Source organism: Crinia signifera, chromosome 6 (assembly GCF_055691185.1).
Source record: "Crinia signifera chromosome 6, ASM5569118v1, whole genome shotgun sequence".
NCBI classification, from domain to species: Eukaryota; Metazoa; Chordata; class Amphibia; order Anura; family Myobatrachidae; genus Crinia; species Crinia signifera.
Genome location: NC_139222.1, coordinates 103,901,162 through 103,924,441, shown reverse-complemented (window position 1 = coordinate 103,924,441; position 23,280 = coordinate 103,901,162). Strand labels below are relative to the sequence as shown.

Genomic DNA, 23,280 nt, shown 5'->3' with positions numbered 1-23,280 from the left:
ACTACTGTATTTGCGTCTACCACCTCTGATGGTAGGCTATTCCACTTATCTACTACTCTTTCTGTGAAGTAATTCTTCCTCACATTTCCCCTGAATCTTTCTCCCTCTAGTTTCAGTGCATGTCCTCGTGTTCTGTTGCTCCTCTTCCTGTGAAGAATGTCTCCCACCTGTACCTTGTTAAAACCCTTGATATATTTGAAAGTTTCTATCATGTCCCCCTTTCCCTTCTCTGCTCCAAGTATACATATTAAGATCTTTTAGTCTTTCCTGGTATGTTTTGTGATGTAGGCCATGCACGTCCGGGCTTACTTTTATCTGCGATCAGAGGAAAAAACATTCGATAGCCAGTAACCACTGAATGATGTATTCCTCTGTGCAGGCACATGTGTAAGCATACACATCCGCAGGAAGCACAAGGCGGGGATTCGGGTGTCGGGGGGGGGACGGGGGGACATGCGGGTGGCGGTTACCTGCTCTCTAGCCTAGCGAGTAGTTCTGAAGGTTGCCTTATTAAGGTTGACATACATTAGGTTGACCACTAAAGGTCAATAGGGCTTAGGTCGGCACCCCCCCCCCCCCCCATGTACAACTCATGCGATGTCTCAATAATTTTGAGACATTGCATGAGTTGTACACAAATTGGGCTTTTAAATGCCGCAGAGACTACAAAGTGTATAACAGATTGGGCACATACCATACTTGAAAGAAATACTCTATTATTTGAAAGCAAATAATTAGACTGCTTGAAATCACACACTGTTCACCAATAAGTATGGAATGCAGTCATAAGAGCAATAAGTCCTAATTATACATTGCCAATCTGCAAGTTCTTACTATATCCTGCCAATTAATAAATTGACTGTCTTCAGCCAATATAGGAGGACAGTGCATGCTTAGTAACTTTGCAGATTAAAAAATTGTAACTCTGATACAATGTATTGATTTGAACACTGTGGATGAACAAAAAGTAACTAAGTGTCATAAATAGAAACCACACAGTAGTAAGAAATATCAGAGACTGCTACATGTTTTAATAACATAAGGACAGCATAGGAGACTCCTCAAAATCTGTCTATTCAGGAAAGACATCCCATACAATAAAATAATAGAAGATAAATGAAGGATTACACATGCTATAAAACCCTTTGCATTTCTACACCCCAAAAAAACGTTGAAATCAGTTTTTCTAATCTTACTGCACATCTTTTCCAATACTGTCCTTTTAAGAGGGTGTAATCAGTACACCTCTTTTGTAAAACGAACTTATTAAAAGTTATATTGGTACTTGTGTAGTTTCATGGCGCCGTGCTACTTCCGGGTTCTACGCTCGCCACAAACTATGTTAAAAAAAGTAACTTAACTCCATGCCAACATGGATAGGTCATACCTCCACTATCCATGTTGGCATGGAGTTGATTTTAAATAGCATAGCGAGCCTCCGAGCCCGCAGCATAGGCGAGCGAAGCGACCCCCGCAAGTGGACTCAGACTTTAAGGTATAGGTGTATTACCACTCACGGTAATAGCTGTGGTTTTCAAATCTATAAAGGTTTCTTTGTATGTGTGCTTAAAGATACCTTTATATTTGTAACACCATTGTGTACTTGGTAAGTGAGATACGCTGTCAAATATATAAATTATTTTTCAGCACCTCACACTCATGACACAAGGTACTTGTTTCCTAGCACAGCACCCCCGATGTCCATCTTACGGCATCTGATCGCATCGCATGCCATATAGCCGCATGTGATGCGATGCGTTTTTTAATTGTACAAGCACCCTGATGGGTGCTTACAATGTTAACTGCACCCCCACGCCACCCCCACTATCAAAGCAAAGGTGAAGCACAAACCCTAAGCGTGGCAAGCGCAGCGAGCCCGCGAGGGGAGGCGGTACGTGTTCTCCGACCTTTTCATACCCCCACTATCCACGTCGGCGTGGAGTTGATTTTAGATAGTGTGGCAAGTGCAGCGAGCCACTGAGCCAGAAGCGCCACGCTTCAGGCTCCGTGGCTCACTGCGCTCGCCACACTGTCTAAAATCAACTCCACGCCAACGTGGATAGTGGGGGTATGGAAAGGTCGGAGGATGCGTACCGCCGCCGCTCGCCACACTTCGGGTTGGCGTTGATCCTGGGGGTGGCGTTGACTATGGGTGGCCATTTAAAATTGTAAGAACCCATCAGGGTGCTTGTACAATCAAAAATCGTATACGATTGAATCGTATGCCATATGCAATATTTTATTGTACAATATCGCGTCGCATCGCATCCCATCGTATACCTTATTTAGTACAATGGTATACGATGCAATGGGCGCCGTGCTAGGAAACAAGTACCTGACACGATTCCAACGTGAGTTTGGTACGCTCCACTGAAATATTCCACCCATCCTCAAATGCTCACATTCACTCAAAAAGACACATACAACAAATTTGAACTATTGTTGTTTATTGTATTTTTTTTCCATTTTGATCATCTTTACCCGAGATTCTGCACCACAACTGGACACCACCAATTCTAAAGAGAGACTGTTCTACACCGAAGGACTATGGGCCTTATTTTGGTTCATTCTTTCTGACAAAATCCTTCTTAGATGGACAAAACCATGTGCACTGCAGGGGGGGCAGATGTAACATGTGCAGAGAGAATTAGATTTGGGTGAGTAATTTTGTTTCTGTGCAGGGAAAATACTGACTGCTTTATTTTTACACTGCAATATAGATCTCACTTTGAAGTAAAACCCCACCCAAATCTAATTATCTCTGCACATGTTACATCTGCCCCACCTGCAGTGCACATGGTTTTGCCCATCTAAGAAGGATTTTGTCAGAAAGAATGAACCAAAATAAGGCCCTATATCTCAAAAAGTTATAAGTATAGACTGCGCCTCATTGTTTACATTCCAATTTTTTTTTTGTTTGGACGGTTTTAAGTGTAGGTGACATTTCAGGAACTGTGACTGCATTGCACCATACACTATCATCTATTTTCCAGTTAGGTTTCCCTACATCGATGGCAAAGGAAAAACAGTGTTTCTTTTATTTTTCCAAGGTGCCAGGACACGAAGCATAGTTCCGCCCACTGACACCCAGAAGCCCCACCCCCCATTCTGATTGGCCCATGGGTCATTCAGTCAAAGATAATGGATAACCATCGATAGCTAAAACTATCTATGGTTATCCATCTCATAGTTTATGTCTAACAATGGCTGGTTGCCTGCCTGATGGCCATCCCTAGTTACAAACTTATCTGCTTTCACATCACAAATGCCGGTTCGCACCTGGGATTTGGTCACGGGTCAATCCTGGGAGCAACCCAGCATTTGCGCTAACTGGCACTCGCAGCATCCGGGGAAGCGAGGCAGAGGCGCATCATGCGGAGGCGAGGGAGGAGGTGAGCCTGCTGCCTCCTCCATAGAAGTGAACTCGATCTGGGTTACCTGTTCAGACTGCCCAGCAACCCGGGTCCGACCTGGGTAGAACCCTTCTTTTTACCCGGGTCAGATTGCCGGGTTGCTGGACCAGGTATTTTTCAAGTAGCCCTTTCACACGGCACAGTGACCTGGGTCATTTGTGCGGTGTGAAAGAGGTATTACTACTTACATATTACCGGCTGTGAGAGAGGTAAAAGAGAGACTTAAGGGTGTACACACGGGGCGATTATTCTAAGCGATTTTGCTACATAAACAAAATCACTTTGTAGGTTTGCCTGAATCGTCCTGTGTGTACACAGCGAGTGATAGCGATGCCCGGCCCCGCAGCATTGCTGTCACCCGGCCAAATAGACAGTGCAAGCAGGAATATTCTTGATACGCTGTGTGTTTGGCCGTGGCTCCCGGGGCTGTCAGGATATAGTTAGCCATCTCTCTGATGGCTTAACTAAATCTTGATCCACCCGGGGCTCAGTCTCATGTGTACATGGCTTTAAAAAGTTGAAGCAGCACCTTTACTAGTACCTCAGTGACAGGGGTGTGCTTTCTGCCAATATGAAAGCACGCCCCTGGCATTAAAGCTGTCCTCTCCCAACGAGCTCTGCTACTGGGGCACCGAGGAGTCCCCGACTGGAGGGCTGCTGCCTGTGGAAGCTGTTCCAGCACATAGAGGAGCGACACAGAGAGTTCTCTGGCCAGGAACAGCGTTGCCCTGGAGCCTTCTCCCTGCCTAGCCTGCTGCATGGCTGCCCTGTGGGACAGTCTGGGGTCCAGAGGAAGGTCTTCAGCACCATGCCGGAGCTGCGGCCCGAGGAGGACTGGGTGAGTGTGCTTTCATGCCCTTTGTCATCATACTATTCTTAGTGTATCAGCCAGCCATAAACCTTATGGCAATGAGCATGTAAACCCCATGGCAATGAGCATGTAAACCCCATGGCAATGAACATGTAAACCCCATGGCAACAAGCATGTAACCCCCATGGCAATTAGCATGTAACCCCATGGCAATTAACATGTTACCCCCCCCAATGGCAAAAAAGGTGTATGACGGTAAGTCCGACTAGAGGCATTCTTTATAAGCAACAGTAGTGGGGGGCATTATGCATCTATGCTGCACTGAAGGGGGCATTATTCATCTGTGCCGCACTGCAGGGGGCATTATGTGTCTTTATCACACTGCAGGGAGCAGTATGCCTCTTTGCTACACTGCAGGGGGCATTATGCATTTAAGCAATACTAAAATTCAATGAAGGGGCCCAAAATGTATTATTACACCAGTGCATGTAAAGTGATACCCGGAAGTGCTGGGAACATTGGCACGGCGCTGGGAGAAGATGCAAAAAGCTGCATCTTTTGCCAAGAAACCCCTGGCAGCAAGTAATTAGAAACCTTACTATGGGGCATAATCTACAAGAGGCATTTTCATGAGTAGGACATAAAAAGGTGTCAGCGCCATAACTGTGTATGGCATAATGTGTCATTGGCATTACGGTGTGTGGAATATTGTGTCATTGGCATTATGGTGTGTGGCATAATATGTAATGGGCATTGCGGTGCGTGGTATAATATTAATGGGCATTACAATGTGTGGTGTATTGTGTCATTGGCATTACCGTGTGTCATAATGTTTAAGAGGCATTAAGGTGTGTGGCATATTGTGACCACATCTCTATTGTTATGTAGCCACTCCCCCAGTTGCATGTGACCACACACCCTCGTGGTACTTGACCATGACCATTTTTGGTACCACACAAGAAAAAAATTCTAATTGGACTACTGCTTACAAACCAGTGGCTCACCAGCCACTGACCTCACTGGGCCCCACTGTGTGGTGTTTCCCCTGTGTCCCAGTCCAACCATGTGTGTATGCATAAATGATGGGTACTGCACTCAAGAAGATAACATATATGCAGAGATAGTGGCACTCCACTGGACTTAGCAACAATGAATATACTGACTGGATAATTGCTGGATAATTGTATCCATTGTAAATCTCTGTCAAGTTTTTGTAAAAAAAAAATCCTCACTATCAAACACAATTTTCTTTAAAGATGTTCCTAAAATTGTTGATTTGTTGAAGAAATTAACAATTATCCAGCATGTATATTTTATGAACTTTTGCATATTGTTCATACAAATATACTGAAGCAGGACTAAATAGTTCTTATGTCCAGAAATTAAAAAAAAATGGCAATTTTGGGAAAATTTTGGGACTGTAATTGGTTATTATGTAGATAAAAAATCGAACTGGGGAGGAAATGATAACAAAGGCAAAGTATGCACCAGAGGCGTAACTCTGGGAGGCAATGGAGTCTATCTGCCGCCGGGCTCCTGCTACCAACGGGGCACCTCTCTTCCCCTGCCAATTTGAATCAGTTAATTAAAAACCATTGATATATCTTCTGTGGCTGACTCCCCCTCCTAACATAATTTTTACAAGTGTCACAACATGTATTAGAACCCATGATGACCTGTCTTACTGGAGACAGGACTGAGATGTTTGGGAGCACCAATATTTATCTTGCATCCTGGGACGAACTTAGCGACTGACGTAACTGGAAAAAGCAGGGGCCGCAAAGATGAGGAAGTACCTATAATATATAGGTCCTATATATCTATAAAATATAATATTATATTTCATTATTTGACCCTGTTGAGTTGTCAGTAATCCAATCCCCAGCAGATCAGGGTATCACTATTTATTTATAAATTGGAGATGATAACATTACTAGAACAGAAAAATAACTTAACAGTGAAATGAGTGTGGCTATAGAGCTGCTAGACTAGAGGAGTGAGGACATCCTCCTCCTCTCCCTCTGTGTTTTTGCTCCTCCCGAATCCTCAGTCATAACATCATGTACACAGAGAGAAGCAGCAGCAGCCGTCCCCCACTCGTGACCATGACACCAGTTTATAGATGCAGGGGGGCGGGACACAGTGACGACATGACTGAGAATCAGGTTATTATATTGTGAAGAGAAACGAAACTGAGAGGAATGGGAAGAGAGAGTCAGTCACACAGTAATACCCGGTGCAGAGAGGCAGCGGCAGCAGCAGCCACCCAGCCAGAGAAGGAGGCAGCTAAAACTGGCAACAGCACACTTAGCTGGCTGCACAAGCTGGCAGGCGGCAGCACACTTAACTGACTTAACTGAATGAATGACTGCTCCATCCTGCTGGTAAGGTATATTCCAATATTATTATTATTATTTCCCCTGTGACAATGCCACAACAACCTTTCTAACTTTTTGTGTGACATAGCAAGGTAAACCTGGCTGTGATAAAGTCCTGGCTCTTATAAGTAGTGACCCCTGGGGGTGGGTAAAAGCCGGAAACATAGTAAATGCATTGAAAAAGCCGGAAACCATGTAAAGTGTATTAGAAAAGCCAGAAATCATAGCAAATGCATTGAAAAAGCCGGAAACTATGTAAATTGTATTGGGTTGTGATCATTGGATAGACAGCAAGTAGGTCAACAAGCATTAGGTCGACATGACTGAAGGTCGACATGCAGGAATGTTGACATGACTGAATGTTGACGTGGGTCAGGTCAACATGTCATTAGGTCAATACAAGCATTAAACCATGTAAAGTGTAGTAGAAAAAGCTGGAAATCATAGTTAATATATTGAAATAGCCAAACACCATGTAATGTGTATTAGAATAGCTGTAAATCATAGCAAATGATTTGAAAAAGCCAGAAATATAGTAAATGCATTGAAAAAGCATATGCATATGCAATCTATGGTAAATGGGCCCTGTTGTATTGAGCAGCAGCAGCTTCTTGTATATAGCATTGGCTAGAGAAAAAACAAATATGTTTTTTTTGTATAGGGTCACGAACCTATGTCAGCTAATTTGCGAAAATATCAAAATCCTACTGTAAGGTAAGGTCGCTGCCTTTTCCGGCTTTTTCAATGCATTTACTATGATTTCCGGCTTTTCTTACATGTATTTACTATGATTTCCGGCTTTTTCAATGCATGTACTATGATTTCCGGCTTTTCTAATACACTTTAGGTAAACAGGTCATTAGGTAGACATGGGGAAGGTCGACATTCAGAAGGTCGACATTGGGATTTTACACCTTTTCTTTTGAGCCGACATGTGCCGACAGGCGGTATTTGGGTGCAGGCGCCATGCTTTGGGTGCGGTGCCTCGCTACGCTCGGCACACTATTTTATCACCATTCACTAGGCGTGGTGATAAAATAGTGTGCTGAGCGTAGCGAGGCACCGCACCCAAAGCATGGCGAGCGCAGCGAGCCCTACGAGGGGACGTGGTTGTAAGTTTCAGTGCCCATGTCGACTGTGTCGAAATTCAGGACAAAAATTGGTATAGAACCCCATGTCGACCTTTTGACTGTTGACCTTCCCCATGTTGACCTAATGCTTGTATCGACCTAATGACATGCCGACCTGACCCACGTCGACCTTCAGTCATGTAAACATTCATGCATGTCGACCTTCAGTCATGTCGACCTAGTGGTGTCCACCTAATGCTTGTCGACCTACTTGCTGTCTATCCAACTTCCATACCCAATACAATTTACATGGTTTGCATTTACTATGATTTACGGCCTTTGTAATATACTTTACATGTATTTACTATGATTTCCAGCTTTTTGAATGCATTTACTATGATTTCCAGCTTTTCCTAATACACTTTACACAGTTTTCGGCTTTTTCAATGCATTTGCTATGATTTCCGGCTTATCTAATACACTTTACATGATTTCCGGCTTTTTCAATGCATTTACTATGTTTCCGGCTTTTACCCTCTTCCATGACCCCTATAACCTGCACCTCCCTTATCTATTGGATGCTTCCTTGTGTCACCTCTAATGTTACCAATTGCCTGCTTTCTTTCCACTGGGTCTCAGCCTCTCCCTCAGTTGCACTACACCTGCTATTTACTACTAGAGATATCATCCCTACATTGTATTATTTTATTGTAAAACACATTACACATGCTGCGTTCACCTCTGCTATTGTCTGACAGATTTTGCTTTGGTTGGTGGTTTGGTCATTTGGTCAACAAATTGAAATCCATGTTGACCTTAGGCATTTCGACCTAGTACAGGTGTCAGCCTCAGCTATGTTGACCTGCAATGGTCGACCCAATACATGTCCTATTGACCCATACGCACTTGAAGACAAAGGCAGCGTTTACAAACTATTCCATGGGATACAGTGTTTTTTCTCTCTCACTACTTCTAAATGTTAAAGATGGCGTTGAGTCATAAGCATCAATGGTTTATGATCATTGTTGACTATAACCATCATTGTGGAGAACAAGATTGTTTCACTCCATCGATGTCAGAAAATAACTTCATTTTTTTATTTGACAAGTGCTGGGACATGGAGCATATATCTCCGTCACCCAACTCCTGCAAAATGGCTTCGCCACCAGGTTCTGATTGACCCACAGGCCAGTGAGTCAATAAAAACGGATGGCAAAAAGAAGAAGTGATCAAAACCCTTCACCTGCGCTGGTGAAGGGTTTTGACCACTTCTTCTTTTTGCCATTACCTGTTTTTTAGAGTGTTGGCGAACACCCTCTGATTGAAAATCTATCCCAGCTGCTGCACTTGTGCAGAATTTCATATATCCACCTTTTTATATTTGTTAATAAAAACGGATGACTATCGGTTGTTGAAAACATCAATGGTTATCATTGCATAGTTGGTGTCCATCTATGGCTACCTGTCATATTGCCATGGATGGTAACCACACCAAGTTGGTGCTTTTAGACAATATTCACGAGAACTGTACTGACGATAGTGCTATTTTCCACAATATTTGCATAATAATAACCTATTATAGCGCTGAACACAGTCACATAAACACAACTATCAGGTGTTCTAGCACTAGTATCATCTGATCCAACACCATCTTCTGTGCTGGCTCTGTAGGTCTGCTCGCACTGTATGCTCTCTGCCAGAGCACGTCATCTGTCATCTGTTGCCAAAAAAAACACTTTTTTTATGCAAAATGGTCCCGTCTCCAACTAGAAATCTCTCACCCAATGAAATCACTTCATCTAAAGGTGCATACACACTGTACAATTTTTTTGACCTACCTTTTTGACCAATTTCTTTCATTTCACCCATTCTTAAAGAAATTGGTCAAAATAATCTTTCAATGCGTTTGCGACGAATAATAATGCCCATACCCGCCAGTTGTTTATCAAGGTTGTTTGTCAACTGTTCATGCAGCTCAATTTGTATATCTTTCAAAAAGAGCCTATAAGCTATAGCTAGATCTTTCGTCTTTCGTTTGTCGTCAATATCTTTCGTCAAAATCTTTCGTCCAGGACACTGGGTTCAAGGGAAATGTCTTTCAACGAAATTGGTCAAAAAAATTGTACAGTGTGTATGCACCTTTTAAGCAGTGTTTTTTGCTCCTCACTTCTTTACTTTGTCTTATGTGTTCTCCCGCTACAGTGGGATGGATGGTAGTTATGCTCTGACCAGTGTCAGCCAGTCCTGTTGCCAGTGGCTGTCACATCAGTGACCCACTTAGTATTTGTGAGGTTCTCTAACGCAGAGCTGTAATGCCTTTGGGCAGTCAGTAGTACTAGAGGCTGAAGGATGATTTTGTTATTGACGCTGGGCAGTCATTAGCTATTGACTGATCTGGCGCCTGCTGCAGGCTGGGAGCGAGGCTTTCTTCCTCTCTGTTCCCAAAGGAGCTGTGTGGACAGATGGGCAGGCGTGCTGATGTCATGATGTCCACCGCATCATGACGTCACATGATGGACCCACCACTGCGTCATGATGTCACACACTGGACACGCAGGTGGGCCCTTAACATCCCAGTCTGACACTGGATGACCTTTAGAATTTAGTTTAACATACTGAAATCCAACCAAAAGCTATTTTATTTTTTTATTGGCCACAATTTTTCTGTTCAGATATTTAATGCTGTTAAAGTAATATTTTATGTACAGGTGTACCAATAGATTATTTTGTAGTCTGTTAAAATGTATATGTTTTCACATTAGTTTATATAGATCAATAATGCAACCTATGACTAGCCAGCTGTTGTAGCACTACAAGTTCCATTGTGCCTCTAGCTCCAAATTCTTGCAGTTTTACAGCATCTCGGGCTACACAGATTTATGTTACTGTATGGAAGATATATCTGAAATGTCTAATCTCTGATATTGTTTAAGGGACTACAATGGGACAGTTCACAGGACTGGTTTCTCCAGATCTAGCCCCACTTCTAGCAAATGTGGAGCTGCATCTGGCATGTTCAACTTGCTGCAAAAAGAAATACGGGATCACTTATACATACCACCCCTCAAACCACAGCTGCACTGCCCAGTTGCTCCTTGCGAAATGTGTGGGTGTTAACAATGGTAATGAGTGGCATGAAGTTAGACGGTGCCCAGCTTATCCTATGCATGCCCGTTATACAGTTTGCTGGCATTACCAACCCAAAAAAGGCTGCATCAGGCATTACCAGAATTGCAATTTTGCTTGGTGCACTGAAGAAATTCATGTGTGGTCATTTGAGAAGACACATAAGCTTGAAAGGAGCCATTTAAGGTCTATCCTACTGCCCTCCTCAACCCCGAATACTGACTGCAAGACGACCATCAGCTGGGAAGATATTTTGAATGAATTTGGCGGGAAGTTTCAGGACATTTGTGAGCAATGTTTTTATCAGAGCCCTCCAGCGGTCACTGATAAAGATTTATGCCAATCTCATCCTCGTCCAGTGCCCCTTCTTGCTCACATTGTTGTTGATGACACCAGGAAACAGTGCCATGCTATCCAGCCAATGCCTTCCATACATCATATCAGCTTATGCAGCCATCTCTCTCAAGGCTTTCTCTGCCGTGCAGAAAATGGGCACTGCCCACACGCACATAGTGAGGTGGAGCTTGCAGTGTGGAAGGCAGAGCAAAAACATGGATTAAGCCGCAGCAAGATTCAGGAGAGCAAAGGGCCGAACATGGGTTTTTACTGTCGTCTTTGCCTGGTTAGTGCCAGCACTCAAGAAAGTTTTGAGGTTCACTGCTCTTCTCTTGAACATGGGCGAATGATGGCGGCGGATTCGCTGTCAGTATGGAATCACCGCGCCCCGCCTCTTGGCATGAATCGCTTTTCACTCTGCGAAAAGTAAGTTGTTCTTTCTGGATATTTTATTGGACTGCAAAGAAACTGTATGTGTGAGATTTTCGTTAGACATCACATTTAGTGACAGACGTAGGGGGAGATTCTCTAAGAATCTCCGCCCCCCCTTCGCCGCCCATCGCATATTTAATTATCGCATATGCTGTAACTTATGCGATAATTAAGGCAAAGGACCGCTCTTGCGTTAAGAGCTGTCCTTTGCGGTGAGAGTCGCCGGGTCCAAGCAGGTCCCGGCGGCTCCCTCCCACACCCGGCGCTGCTGCTGCTGCGCTGGGCTCTCCTCCTCCCTGCACCCGGAAGAGGATCAGTGCAGGGAGGAGGTCACAGGTCCGGCAGCACTGCGCTGTGCTGCCCGGACACAGGTGAGGGGGGAGGGGGCGATGCGGGGCGGCGGAGGGTTGCGATAGAAGCCCATTGGCTTCTATGGGGCATCACCAGATTTTTCTGGCGATGCCCCCCGCCACGGTAACCCGGCGGGGGATGCTTACAGCATCCCAAAATGCGTTAAAACCCCGATAACGGGGTTTTTACCGCATTTTTAGTTTAGAGAATCTCCCCCTAAAGCCATATTGTGCTCAAGCACCATTTTCATGCCTTAAATCCCATCAAAAGACAATTTTTTAATTATTATTTAATAGAGTCACTTTTGACTCCCACATTTATATGGAATATTTAGTAATTGCCTCACTTTGGGCCTACTTTACCATTCTCAAGTCATAGGCGTAGTGCTTAATTTGTGATGCGGATTACTGCCCTAAACCCACTTACTATAATCTGTCACTGCTCTTTCTTCTTTCCAGGGGTTACAATGGAGACTGTATTGAGAGGCAGAAGTAAATGTACACTATGTGAGCAGCATGAGTTTCCTACTGAGGCTAATAACATGTCACATATGCCTTTTACATAAATCTGTATTAATACATATGTGCTGCTATTGCTTAAGTAACATCAATCCAGAGTATTTTAACAGTAAAACCTGAGTGTAGGCGGATTTATGTTATTTAATACCATAATTGACAGATATGCAGATGGGCCCACAGGCTATGTAGTTAAGTGATTGAGACCAAACATATCCATCCTGGACTCCCAGCCTATAGCTATCCAAAAGTTGATATATGGGGCTTAATTTTGGATTGGGCTAATCCACAGACAAAACACATTCTGCACATGTGTCAAGTAAAGACATCAGCAACTATGCATGCATAGCATAACCCATGTGTTACAGACCGAGTTTGCTACTGAGAACGGATTGACTGGTCTGCCTGCGTGGCTATATTGTTGCTGGTCTCCATGAGCAGCTATATTGTTGGCTGGTCTCCATGTGTGGATATATAGCTGATTGGTCTGCTTGCATTGCTATATTGCTTACTGGTCTCCATACATTTCTATATTACTGACTGATCTGCCTGCTATACATGCATAGAATCAGCCATAGCAGACCAAGATCGCTACTGTGAATGGATTGACTGGCCTGCTGCATGGCTGTTGCTGACTGGTCTCCATGGGTTGCTATATTACTGATTTATCTTCATGCTCTTCTATATTGCTGACTGGTCTGCTTGTGTGGCTATACAGCGACAATGCATTCATAGTACCAGCCACATGTTACAGACCGAGATCGCTTCTGCAAACGGACTGACCGGTCTGCCTGTGTGGCTATATTGCTGACTGGTCTCCATGCATTTCTATATTGCTGACTGGTCTGCGTGCATGGCTATATTGCCGATTGTCCTCAGTATCTTCAATAGGAATATACAAATTTAATCAATAAAATCAATATTACGTTCTTTGTCTGAAGAACTGTGTGTTAGTCTGTCTGAATTCTCATCTGTCCTAACTCGTAGTATATGGTCCTCAGTTTGATTGGATGTGTATAATACAAACAGAAAAGGGCACAATGTGATATTGCTATAGGCAAGCTTGATTTTCTGGTTTATTCATGGACGAAGAGGTTCATGTAGAATCATATCATCTATATATATGTCTAGTGTCTGTGAGTCTCCAAAACACTGCCATCTGCTGCCAGAAAGGGAAACTACATCTCTTTCTCGCACATGAATAAACATAGAAGGGATGCAGTTATAATCCCGGCGGTCGGAATCCCGGCGTTCAAAATCCCGACCGCCGAAATCCCGGCACTTTCTCCCTCTATGGGTGTCCACGACACCCATAGAGGGAGAATAAATTAGTGAGCCGAGCGGAGCGAGGCACCGGGCCACTTCCCACGCTTGTCGGGATTTCGGCGGTCCCCATGGGACACATAAGCTCCATACTAAACACCCTCTAATAATGTTTGTGGGGATCTTTTGGGTCTGAATCATTTGCTCTATTAAGCAAATCGTGTGTATCGCCAAATACACATATGGTCAATATCACTTAGTCAAAATTGACACTAAGCCGATATTTCATGGTGTGTGCACAGCTTAAAACTCTCCTTTAAACTCAAGTAACTATTTAAATTGTCCTGTCTTTGTTTTGTGTCTCAAGCCCTTATCAGTGTATATATGGTAATGGCTGCCAGAAAGCTCATAGCCAAGAAGAGCTGCAGGAATGGATTCTTCGAGTTAAAGTCTGCAGGAGAAACAAGCATGTGATAGAGGAAGAAGGTCTCCAGTCTTATCAAGAACAACTTGTACAGGAGTATAACAGGAGCAGAGACACAACAGTGGTTAGTAACGTTACATGCTCAGTAATGCCATTGTATTATATATCCATTGTTGACTGCAATTTGTCAATACCGAATGCTTACCATGACATGTCAGCTTTATTGCAAAATTGCACTGAGCAGTATATTGCTTTTTCTTTTTTAATTTCCTTAGCAAGTACATTTCAATGGATTTGCTAATACATTTCACACCACGAAGCAAATAACCAATTTAAAGCTTTTCAACCCAGTAATTTGCTACCCAGGTTTTTTGGTGGTGTTGAAGCGTCAACACAGGTCTTAAATCCTGGCACTCCGACGCTGCTCTTGACCAGGGTCAGAGTGCTGGGATTTAAGACCCGTGTTGACCCTTTCACACCACAGAAAAACCCAGGTTTCTCAGCAAATTACCAGATTGAAAAGCTTTAACCCAGAAATTTGCGGATGGAGTAAATGGGTCCGACTGCACCCGGCAAAATGACCCGGCACTCAAAAATGCCGGGTAATTGCTGGGTGGCCGGTGTGAAAGTGGTATAACAAGCCCAGAAATTGAACATCAAGGTTTTAGAAAGGATTGATAGGGAGTTTTATGTAGTGTGCAGCTAAACTTGCTGATGTTTTTTGAACAATGAGGCCTTAATGTGATTTTCAACAGGAAGTCCTTATATGGGTGGAAAGACATGTTCATACCTCCCAAGTGTCACGATTTCAGCGGGACAGTCCCGATTTTCGGGTCCTGTCCCGCTGTCCCACCTGCGGCTGGCATTGTCCCGCTGCGGGGGGTGGCAGTTGGGAGCCCCCAAGCTGATTGAATAGACGCTGTGCGCATGCACACAGCGTCTATTCGCGTCCGAAAATGGAGCAGCGGCTAATTTGCATACGCTGCACCCTCATTTGCATAGGCCCCGCCCCCTTTCCGGGCGTGCGCAAGTGTCCCTATTCCAGCAGCCAAGAAGTTGGGAGGTATGCATGCTGCAGAAATTTGATACAGTATTGGTTCATTATCGTGAAAAAAGAGGCAAATGTGAAATCCCATTCGATTTTGGGAATTTTGATTGCAAGCTGTTATTTTAAGCAAACACAACAAGTATAACCTAATACTACAGCAAGGCTCTTCCTTGAAGTATACTCTTTGTACATTTAATATGTGTGCGTAGGGGTAATAAATAGTCATACTGAAACGTTGATTTGCTTTCATATAATCGAGGCAGACATCTTTTGGGTTGATCCTCTGTGAACATTTGTTGGTTAATTTTCATCAAAGTTAAGTAATCCTTTTAATGGCTGCATTAATTGTGACCGGGCAATTACTTTTTAAGGTTTCAAGGCAATAGATAGTGCAAAGGGATTATTTGGTTTGGTCCTAGGGAAAGATTTTACACATTTCTAGGTGAAAAAGCGCACAATACTTATTATATATACTTTCCTCATCATCACAATGACATGTTCCAAGGGGATGCAGTGAGGATGCCAGCGGTCAGTATACCGACGCCGGTATCTGATTGCAATCACAAGACCGACGGGGGACCTCAAAATGATCAATATGCCAATGTTGGAATACCGGCATCTTGATCAGTGAGTATGCGGGAGCAGGAGTGTGCAGCTGTGGATGGGTGAGGATAGGTTTAGGCACTAGTGGGAGGACTTAGGGTTATGCTGTAGGGAGGGGAAGGTTATTGTTGGGCTGCAGTGTATAGGGGTTATGTTTAGGCACTAGCAGGAAAGGTTAGGCTTGGGGTGGGGGCTGTTAGAGTTAAGCTGCTAATAGGTAGGGTTAGGTGGGGGCTGGATTAGGGTTATTATACTTACCTAACCCATGCCATGATCCCCTCCTTTGGGATGCCAGTGTCAGTATACTAACCACCCCCATCCTATCTGCCAGTCATAATAAAAATAAGGACAAACTAATTGGATGTATGAACTGCAACAAATGTAGAAGCACATTTAAAACAAACCTTTTGTTGAGTGTTTTCTATTTGACTTGATTCATTTTTAAATATGTAATATCCTGATTGGCTACAGGTTGTTCCTAGTCCTGTGTGCTCTGATAATATTAAGGCTGGTGTACCCTGTAAATGCTCCTATATTATGATTGGCTACAGATTGGTCTATCTCTATGCTATAAAAGTCTATTTTCATTGCTGCAGTTTTCTGAAAAGGTTGATGGTGTTAAAATCACATGCAGTCATCCGCTGACAATTCATTCCAAGGAGAAGCCTGTGGAGAGAACATGGAATTTTACTGTGCAGTCAAAGGTAAATACAGAAGGAAGTTGGAGGGAGTAAGAAGTTTGCTTGAACTCTCTTGTTGCCAACTTTTCCTCATAGCCTTTCATGTCACATATGGTATTCCATCTGTACCAGCAGCACTAGCCTTGGGGTATTTTTCTTTTATGTGCTACAAAATAGAGGAGAGCTGTCATTAATAGAATTATTGGCTTTTATAGAAACGGTTTATACAATTAATAGCCTTCCCCAGTACAACAATTGGTGTGTGTGTGCTGCATAATTGTGTGGCTGCTGCAGGATTGGAAGAAGAAGTACAATAGAATTAACTCTTACCAGACAAAAGGAGACAAGTTTGATTAATAAGGGTCCAATACTCCTTTCACACTAAAAGCAAAATCCCAAATAATTGCAGGTGCATGCACAGTGTCACGGCCTGGACTGTCTGTGTTCCCGGCACTGACCTGGGTGCGCCAGTGGAGGGCGCAGGGAACTGGAAGCGAGGAGGCTTGAGATAGCTGGAGCTCATGCACGGAGACAGGAGAGAGCTGAACTGCCGGGGACACAGAGGATTGGCTGAGACCTAAAGCAGAGGCGCGGGGTCTAAGCCGACAGTGGTATTCACCAGGGACCCCCGCAAGGGGATATGGACTTAGCTGCAACTGCCGACCAGGTCGCGGCCCTCTGCCCAGGTTCCCCTGTGACTTTGGCAGTGTTTGGACAACAAGAGTCTTTAATGGGGTACGAAAACCATCGATGGTGATCGATGGCACTGAATGCTATACAGCAACACGGAGGGTATTTGAAAGTAGTGGGATGCGGCCTGGAAGCCGGGGATGACGTGAAGGTAACACAGGGGGACACTGGAGACAATGAGAAATACTGGAGCGGCTAGGGAGCCGATACTTGAGATCACTGGGGATCGCTGGAGCGGCTAGGGAGCCGGTACTTGAGATCACTGGGGATCGCTGGAGCGGCTAAGGAGCCGGTACTTGAGATCACTGGGGATCACTGGAGCGGCTAAGGAGCCGGTACTTGAGATCACTGGGGATCGCTGGAAATCACTGGGGCGGCTAGGGAGCCGATACTGGGGACCACTGGAGCGGCCTGAGAGCCGAGAGGAGACGGGCACGGAACCCACGGATAACTGGACACTGAGCAAGTAACCTGGGCTGCACGAGAAGACAGGATCACACGGCAGGTGGAAACACGTGGAGACTTCTGGCAGGAGTGGAATGACCAGGACGCTGAGAGTAACACAGGTGACAGCGGACTCAGGAAACCGGACCTCTGGAGCACGTGGGGAGTCTTGACAGGAGCTTGACGCTGGAGAACTCACAGGTAACTGACGAGTTGTTCAAGACAAGGAGGAGACTGTGAGCTGGGTATTTATCCCTCCAGGTGATTAGGGAATCAGACGCAGGTGATGGAATTAGCCGCAGCAGCAGCACACAGACCAGGAAGTAAGATGGAGCTTACCTGGATCATGTGACCCGCAGCTTGATCAGGGAATACACCTGGAGCTTACAGTGACGCAGGGGTGACTTGGAAGCAAAAGACATCACGCCAGGGATTGCCGACTGTGCCGGCAGCCGACCTACGGAGGACACTACCCCAGCGTGCCGGTAAGGGGCGCATGCGAGCAGTGCGAGAACCGGGGTTCATGACAGTACCCCCCCTTTAAGGGTGGGCACCGAACACCCTTTGGGCTTACTCGGATTGTCTTTATGAAAAGCTGCAATCAAACGGGGAGCATGCACATCTGCAGCATTGATCCAGCTTCTTTCTTCCGGGCCATAGCCCTTCCAATCGATGAGGTATTGGATGTTTCCATATCTTTTGCGAGAATCCACCACCTTATCGACCTCGAATTCAACCCCTCGATGGGTATAAACTCTGGGGAGCTCAGGAGTAGTACTTTGGAACCGGTTGAGAACAAGAGGTCGCAGTAAGGATATGTGGAAGGAATTTGGAATCTTCAGGTATGGTGGTAGCTTCAGCTTATAAGCTACGGGGTTGATCCTTTGGATCACAGGGAATGGCCCAATGAATCGGGGGGCGATCTTCATGGACGGAACTCGGAGGCGGAGATTTCGAGTGGAAAGCCATACCTTGTCGCCAGGCTTTAACTGAGGAACTGCTCTTCTTTTACGGTCAGCAAAGAATTTGTATCTCTTTGAGGCTTTCTTGAGAGAAACATGTACATTTTTCCAAACTTGTGAAAAATGCTTGAGGGTGGAAGATGCGGCAGGCACTTCCAAAACTGGTAAAGGCTCAAAGATCGGTGGTCGAGGGTGGTGACCGTAGACTACGTAGAAAGGAGAGTAGCCAGTAGCTGTGTGGTATCTGAAGTTGTGGGCAAATTCAGCCCAAGGCAGCCAGTTGACCCAGTTGTCTTGTGACGAGGACACATACAGGCGCAGGAATGCTTCCAGGTCTTGGTTAACTCTCTCTGTTTGCCCATTAGACTGCGGATGGTATGCTGTGGAAAAGTTCAATTTTACTTTCAGGGCAGAACAGAGAGCTCTCCAAAAGCGGGCTACAAATTGCACTCCACGATCGGAGACAATATCTGCGGGAAGTCCATGAATTCGAAAGATGTGTTGAATGAAGATCTGGGCGAGCTTGGGAGCAGAGGGCAGGCCAGTCAAGGGAATGAAATGTGTCATTTTGGAGAACCGGTCTACCACCACCCAGATGGTATTACATTCTTGAGACTTTGGGAGTTCAGAAATGTGCGTCCAGGGACGCGTGGGAATGGGCAATGGAAAGAGAGTACCTGCAGGGGACTGACGATGGACTTTATGTTGGGCACAGATAGGACATGAGGCCACGAAATCCTGGACATCCTTTTTCATGTGAGGCCACCAATAGGACCGGCGAAGAATTTCCAGGGTTTTGTGAACACCTGGGTGACCGGAGAAGGGCGAGGCGTGAGCCCAAGACAAGATTTTGGGCTGGAGCTCAGGTAAAACTAGCATCTTTCCTCGAGGTGGCACAGGTGACACATGGGTGGCCGCAAAAGCCGTAGGACTGATGATGGGACGTTGTTCTTGCAGCACTGTGTCATCTTCCATAGAGCGGGACAGTGCATCGGCTTTTACATTCTGGGACCCAGGACGATAGAAAATTTTAAAACTAAATCGTGAGAAGAATAAGGACCAGCGAGCTTGGCGGGAATTAAGACACTGGGCGGTCTGGACGTACAGTAAGTTCTTGTGATCTGTGAAGATGGACCCGGGAAACTTGGCCCCTTCTAACAGATATCGCCATTCTTCCAGTGCAAGTTTAATTGCCAACAACTCCTGATCGCCAATGGAATAGTTTTTCTCGGAAGGGAGGAATTTCCGGGAGAAAAACCCACAGGGGTGCTGTTTGCCATCGTCTGTGACTTGAGAGAGCACAGCCCCAACACCCACATTTGAGGCGTCGACTTCCAAGAGGAAAGGTTTGTCTGTATCTGGCTGCCGGAGAATGGGGGCAGAAATGAAGGCTTGTTTTAGCAGGTGGAATGCGGACAAGGCTTCTTCGGACCAGACAGCTGGATTGGCACCTTTTTGGGTGAGGGCTGTGATGGGGGCGATGAGGGTGGAGAATCCTTTGACAAATTTTCTGTAGTAGTTGGCAAAGCCAATAAAACGCTGGACTGCTTTGAGAGTGGTTGGTTGGGACCAACTGTTGATGGCTTCAAGTTTTGCGGGATCCATTCGCAACTCTGAGCCGGACACGATATACCCTAGGAAGGGTATCTGGGGAACTTCGAATGTGCACTTGGAGAGTTTACCGTACAATTTATTAGCACGTAAACGGGACAGCACTTCTTTGACTTGAGACCGATGAGACTGGAGATCTGAAGAAAAAATTAAAATATCATCGAGATATACAACAAGGTATTTGTATAGGACATCTCTAAAAATTTCATTGACGAATTCTTGAAAGACGGCAGGTGCATTACTGAGACCGAAGGGCATCACTAGATACTCGTAATGCCCATCTCTAGTGTTGAAGGCAGTCTTCCATTCGTCGCCTTGGCGAATTCTGATTAGGTTATACGCCCCTCGGAGGTCAAGCTTGGTAAAATTTTTTGCCCCTTTGATACGATCAAATAGTTCAGTGATCAAGGGAAGAGGATAACTATTCTTGATGGTTATCTCATTGAGGCCTCTATAATCTATGCATGGGCGTAACCCTCCATCTTTCTTTTTCACAAAAAAGAATCCTGCACCAGCAGGGGAGGTAGAGGGTCGGATGAACCCTTTCTGGAGATTTTCTCGAATGTATTCAGACATCGCTTTGGTCTCAGGGATTGACAGGGGGTAGGTACGCCCCTTAGGAGGGGACTTCCCAGGGAGGAGATCGATGGGACAATCCCATCGGCGGTGTGGAGGCAGAACATCAGCGGCTTGTTCACTGAAGACATCACTGAAAGAATGATATGCTGATGGAAGACCTGGAAGGCTTTTGACTGTGGAAGATCGGACTGGAGTTACTTCAGTCAAGCAATGTTTCTGGCAATATTCGCTCCATTCCACAATTTGGAGAGATCTCCAATCGATACGGGGGTTGTGGAGTTGTAGCCATGGTAATCCTAACACAAGATCATAAGAAGATTTAGGAATGACCAGGAAGTCCATACATTCTTGATGAAGTACCCCTACGTGGAATGAGACAGGGACTGTCCGATGCACAATATCACTTCCGCGGATCCTGCTTCCATCCACCGCTGTAAGGTAGTGAGGCTGGGGAAGAGGCAGAATTGGGATTTTGCACTTCTTTACCAGCTCGGCTGAGATAAAGTTCCCTGCAGCCCCGGAGTCTGCCAGGGCTGAGACTTTCAGGGTACCCACAGGGGACACAAGGGCAACAGGTAGAATTAAGTCAGTGGTGGGAGGAGCTTTACTGAGACAACCTAACCTGACTCCCCCACTGCAGGTTAGGACTTGGCGTTTCCCGGACGCTCGGGACAGGACCCAATGAAGTGACCGGGGGCGGCACAGTAGATACATAATTTTTCTTTTTGTCTCCTGGACCGTTCGTCTGTAGATAACCTAGATCTACCTATTTGCATAGGTTCTTCTGTGGAGGTTGTCGCAGGACGGTGCTGAGACGGAGGCGGGACTCGGGGAACTACTTTCTTTAATTTTTCTAAACCTCGCTCTCTTAGGCGCAGGTCTATTTTGACACACAAGGAGATTAAGTCTTCCAGCTGCTCGGGGAGATCTCGGGTGGCAAGTTCGTCTTTGATGCGTTCTGAGACGCCCAACCAGAAGGCGGCTGTTAGCGCCTCATTGTTCCATTTGAGCTCGGAGGCAAGGGTCTGAAACTGAACCACGAATTGACCCATGGAACGAGAGCCCTGTTTGATACGGAGAATTTCTGTAGAGGCTGACACAGGCCTTCCTGGCTCATCGAATATCCGTCGGAAGGTAGAGACGAATCTATCATAATCGGTGAGAATTGGATCAGATCTTTCCCAGAGGGGTGATATCCAATCTAGGGCAGAACCTGACAGCAAGGAGACAATATATGCTATCTTGGTTCTGGCAGTCGGAAAGTTCTGTGGTAAAAGTTCAAAGTGAATGTCACATTGGTTTAGAAAGCCTCTACAGGCCTTGGGATTGCCATCATATTTATTAGGAGTAGGCAGCTGAAGACGAGGGAAATATGAGGAAGCATGAGTGGCAGGCTGATTAGATACTGGTGGCGGAGGTGGCCGGAGGGACTGCTGGAGGGAATCCAGACGAGTGGACACATCCTGGAGGTATGTAATCACCTGCTGCTGCGTCGCTTCTTGCGTCTCTATACGCAAGGTGACATCTTGAAGCGCCGCTGGCCCCACACTATGGTCGCGTGCCGAGTCCATCGGTCTTGAACAATCTGTCACGGCCTGGACTGTCTGTGTTCCCGGCACTGACCTGGGTGCGCCAGTGGAGGGCGCAGGGAACTGGAAGCGAGGAGGCTTGAGATAGCTGGAGCTCATGCACGGAGACAGGAGAAAGCTGAACTGCCGGGGACACAGAGGATTGGCTGAGACCTAAAGCAGAGGCGCGGGGTCTAAGCCGACAGTGGTATTCACCAGGGACCCCCGCAAGGGGATATGGACTTAGCTGCAACTGCCGACCAGGTCGCGGCCCTCTGCCCAGGTTCCCCTGTGACTTTGGCAGTGTTTGGACAACAAGAGTCTTTAATGGGGTACGAAAACCATCGATGGTGATCGATGGCACTGAATGCTATACAGCAACACGGAGGGTATTTGAAAGTAGTGGGATGCGGCCTGGAAGCCGGGGATGACGTGAAGGTAACACAGGGGGACACTGGAGACAATGAGAAATACTGGAGCGGCTAGGGAGCCGATACTTGAGATCACTGGGGATCGCTGGAGCGGCTAGGGAGCCGGTACTTGAGATCACTGGGGATCGCTGGAGCGGCTAAGGAGCCGGTACTTGAGATCACTGGGGATCACTGGAGCGGCTAAGGAGCCGGTACTTGAGATCACTGGGGATCGCTGGAAATCACTGGGGCGGCTAGGGAGCCGATACTGGGGACCACTGGAGCGGCCTGAGAGCCGAGAGGAGACGGGCACGGAACCCACGGATAACCGGACACTGAGCAAGTAACCTGGGCTGCACGAGAAGACGATCACACGGCAGGTGGAAACACGTGGAGACTTCTGGCAGGAGTGGAATGACCAGGACGCTGAGAGTAACACAGGTGACAGCGGACTCAGGAAACCGGACCTCTGGAGCACGTGGGGAGTCTTGACAGGAGCTTGACGCTGGAGAACTCACAGGTAACTGACGAGTTGTTCAAGACAAGGAGGAGACTGTGAGCTGGGT

At 45.9% G+C, this 23,280-nt stretch overlaps 1 protein-coding gene across 2 annotated transcripts in view; it reads left to right on the top strand.

Moving 5' to 3' along the window:
• The first annotated feature begins 6,320 nt into the window (after positions 1 to 6,320).
• The window catches only part of HELZ2 (helicase with zinc finger 2), a 75,238-nt gene continuing 58,278 nt past the window's right edge, over positions 6,321 to 23,280 (top strand). Inside the window, exons 1-4 of one of the 2 annotated variants that reach the window (XM_083146672.1) lie at positions 6,321 to 6,608; positions 10,606 to 11,560; positions 14,063 to 14,243; positions 16,367 to 16,474. In XM_083146672.1, coding sequence (XP_083002798.1) covers positions 10,614 to 11,560; positions 14,063 to 14,243; positions 16,367 to 16,474 — 1,236 coding nt within the window. In that variant the 5' untranslated portion in view covers positions 6,321 to 6,608; positions 10,606 to 10,613. Of the gene's footprint in view, positions 6,614 to 10,605; positions 11,561 to 14,062; positions 14,244 to 16,366; positions 16,475 to 23,280 lie in introns of both variants that reach the window. The other variant, XM_083146673.1, reaches the window with a different exon arrangement.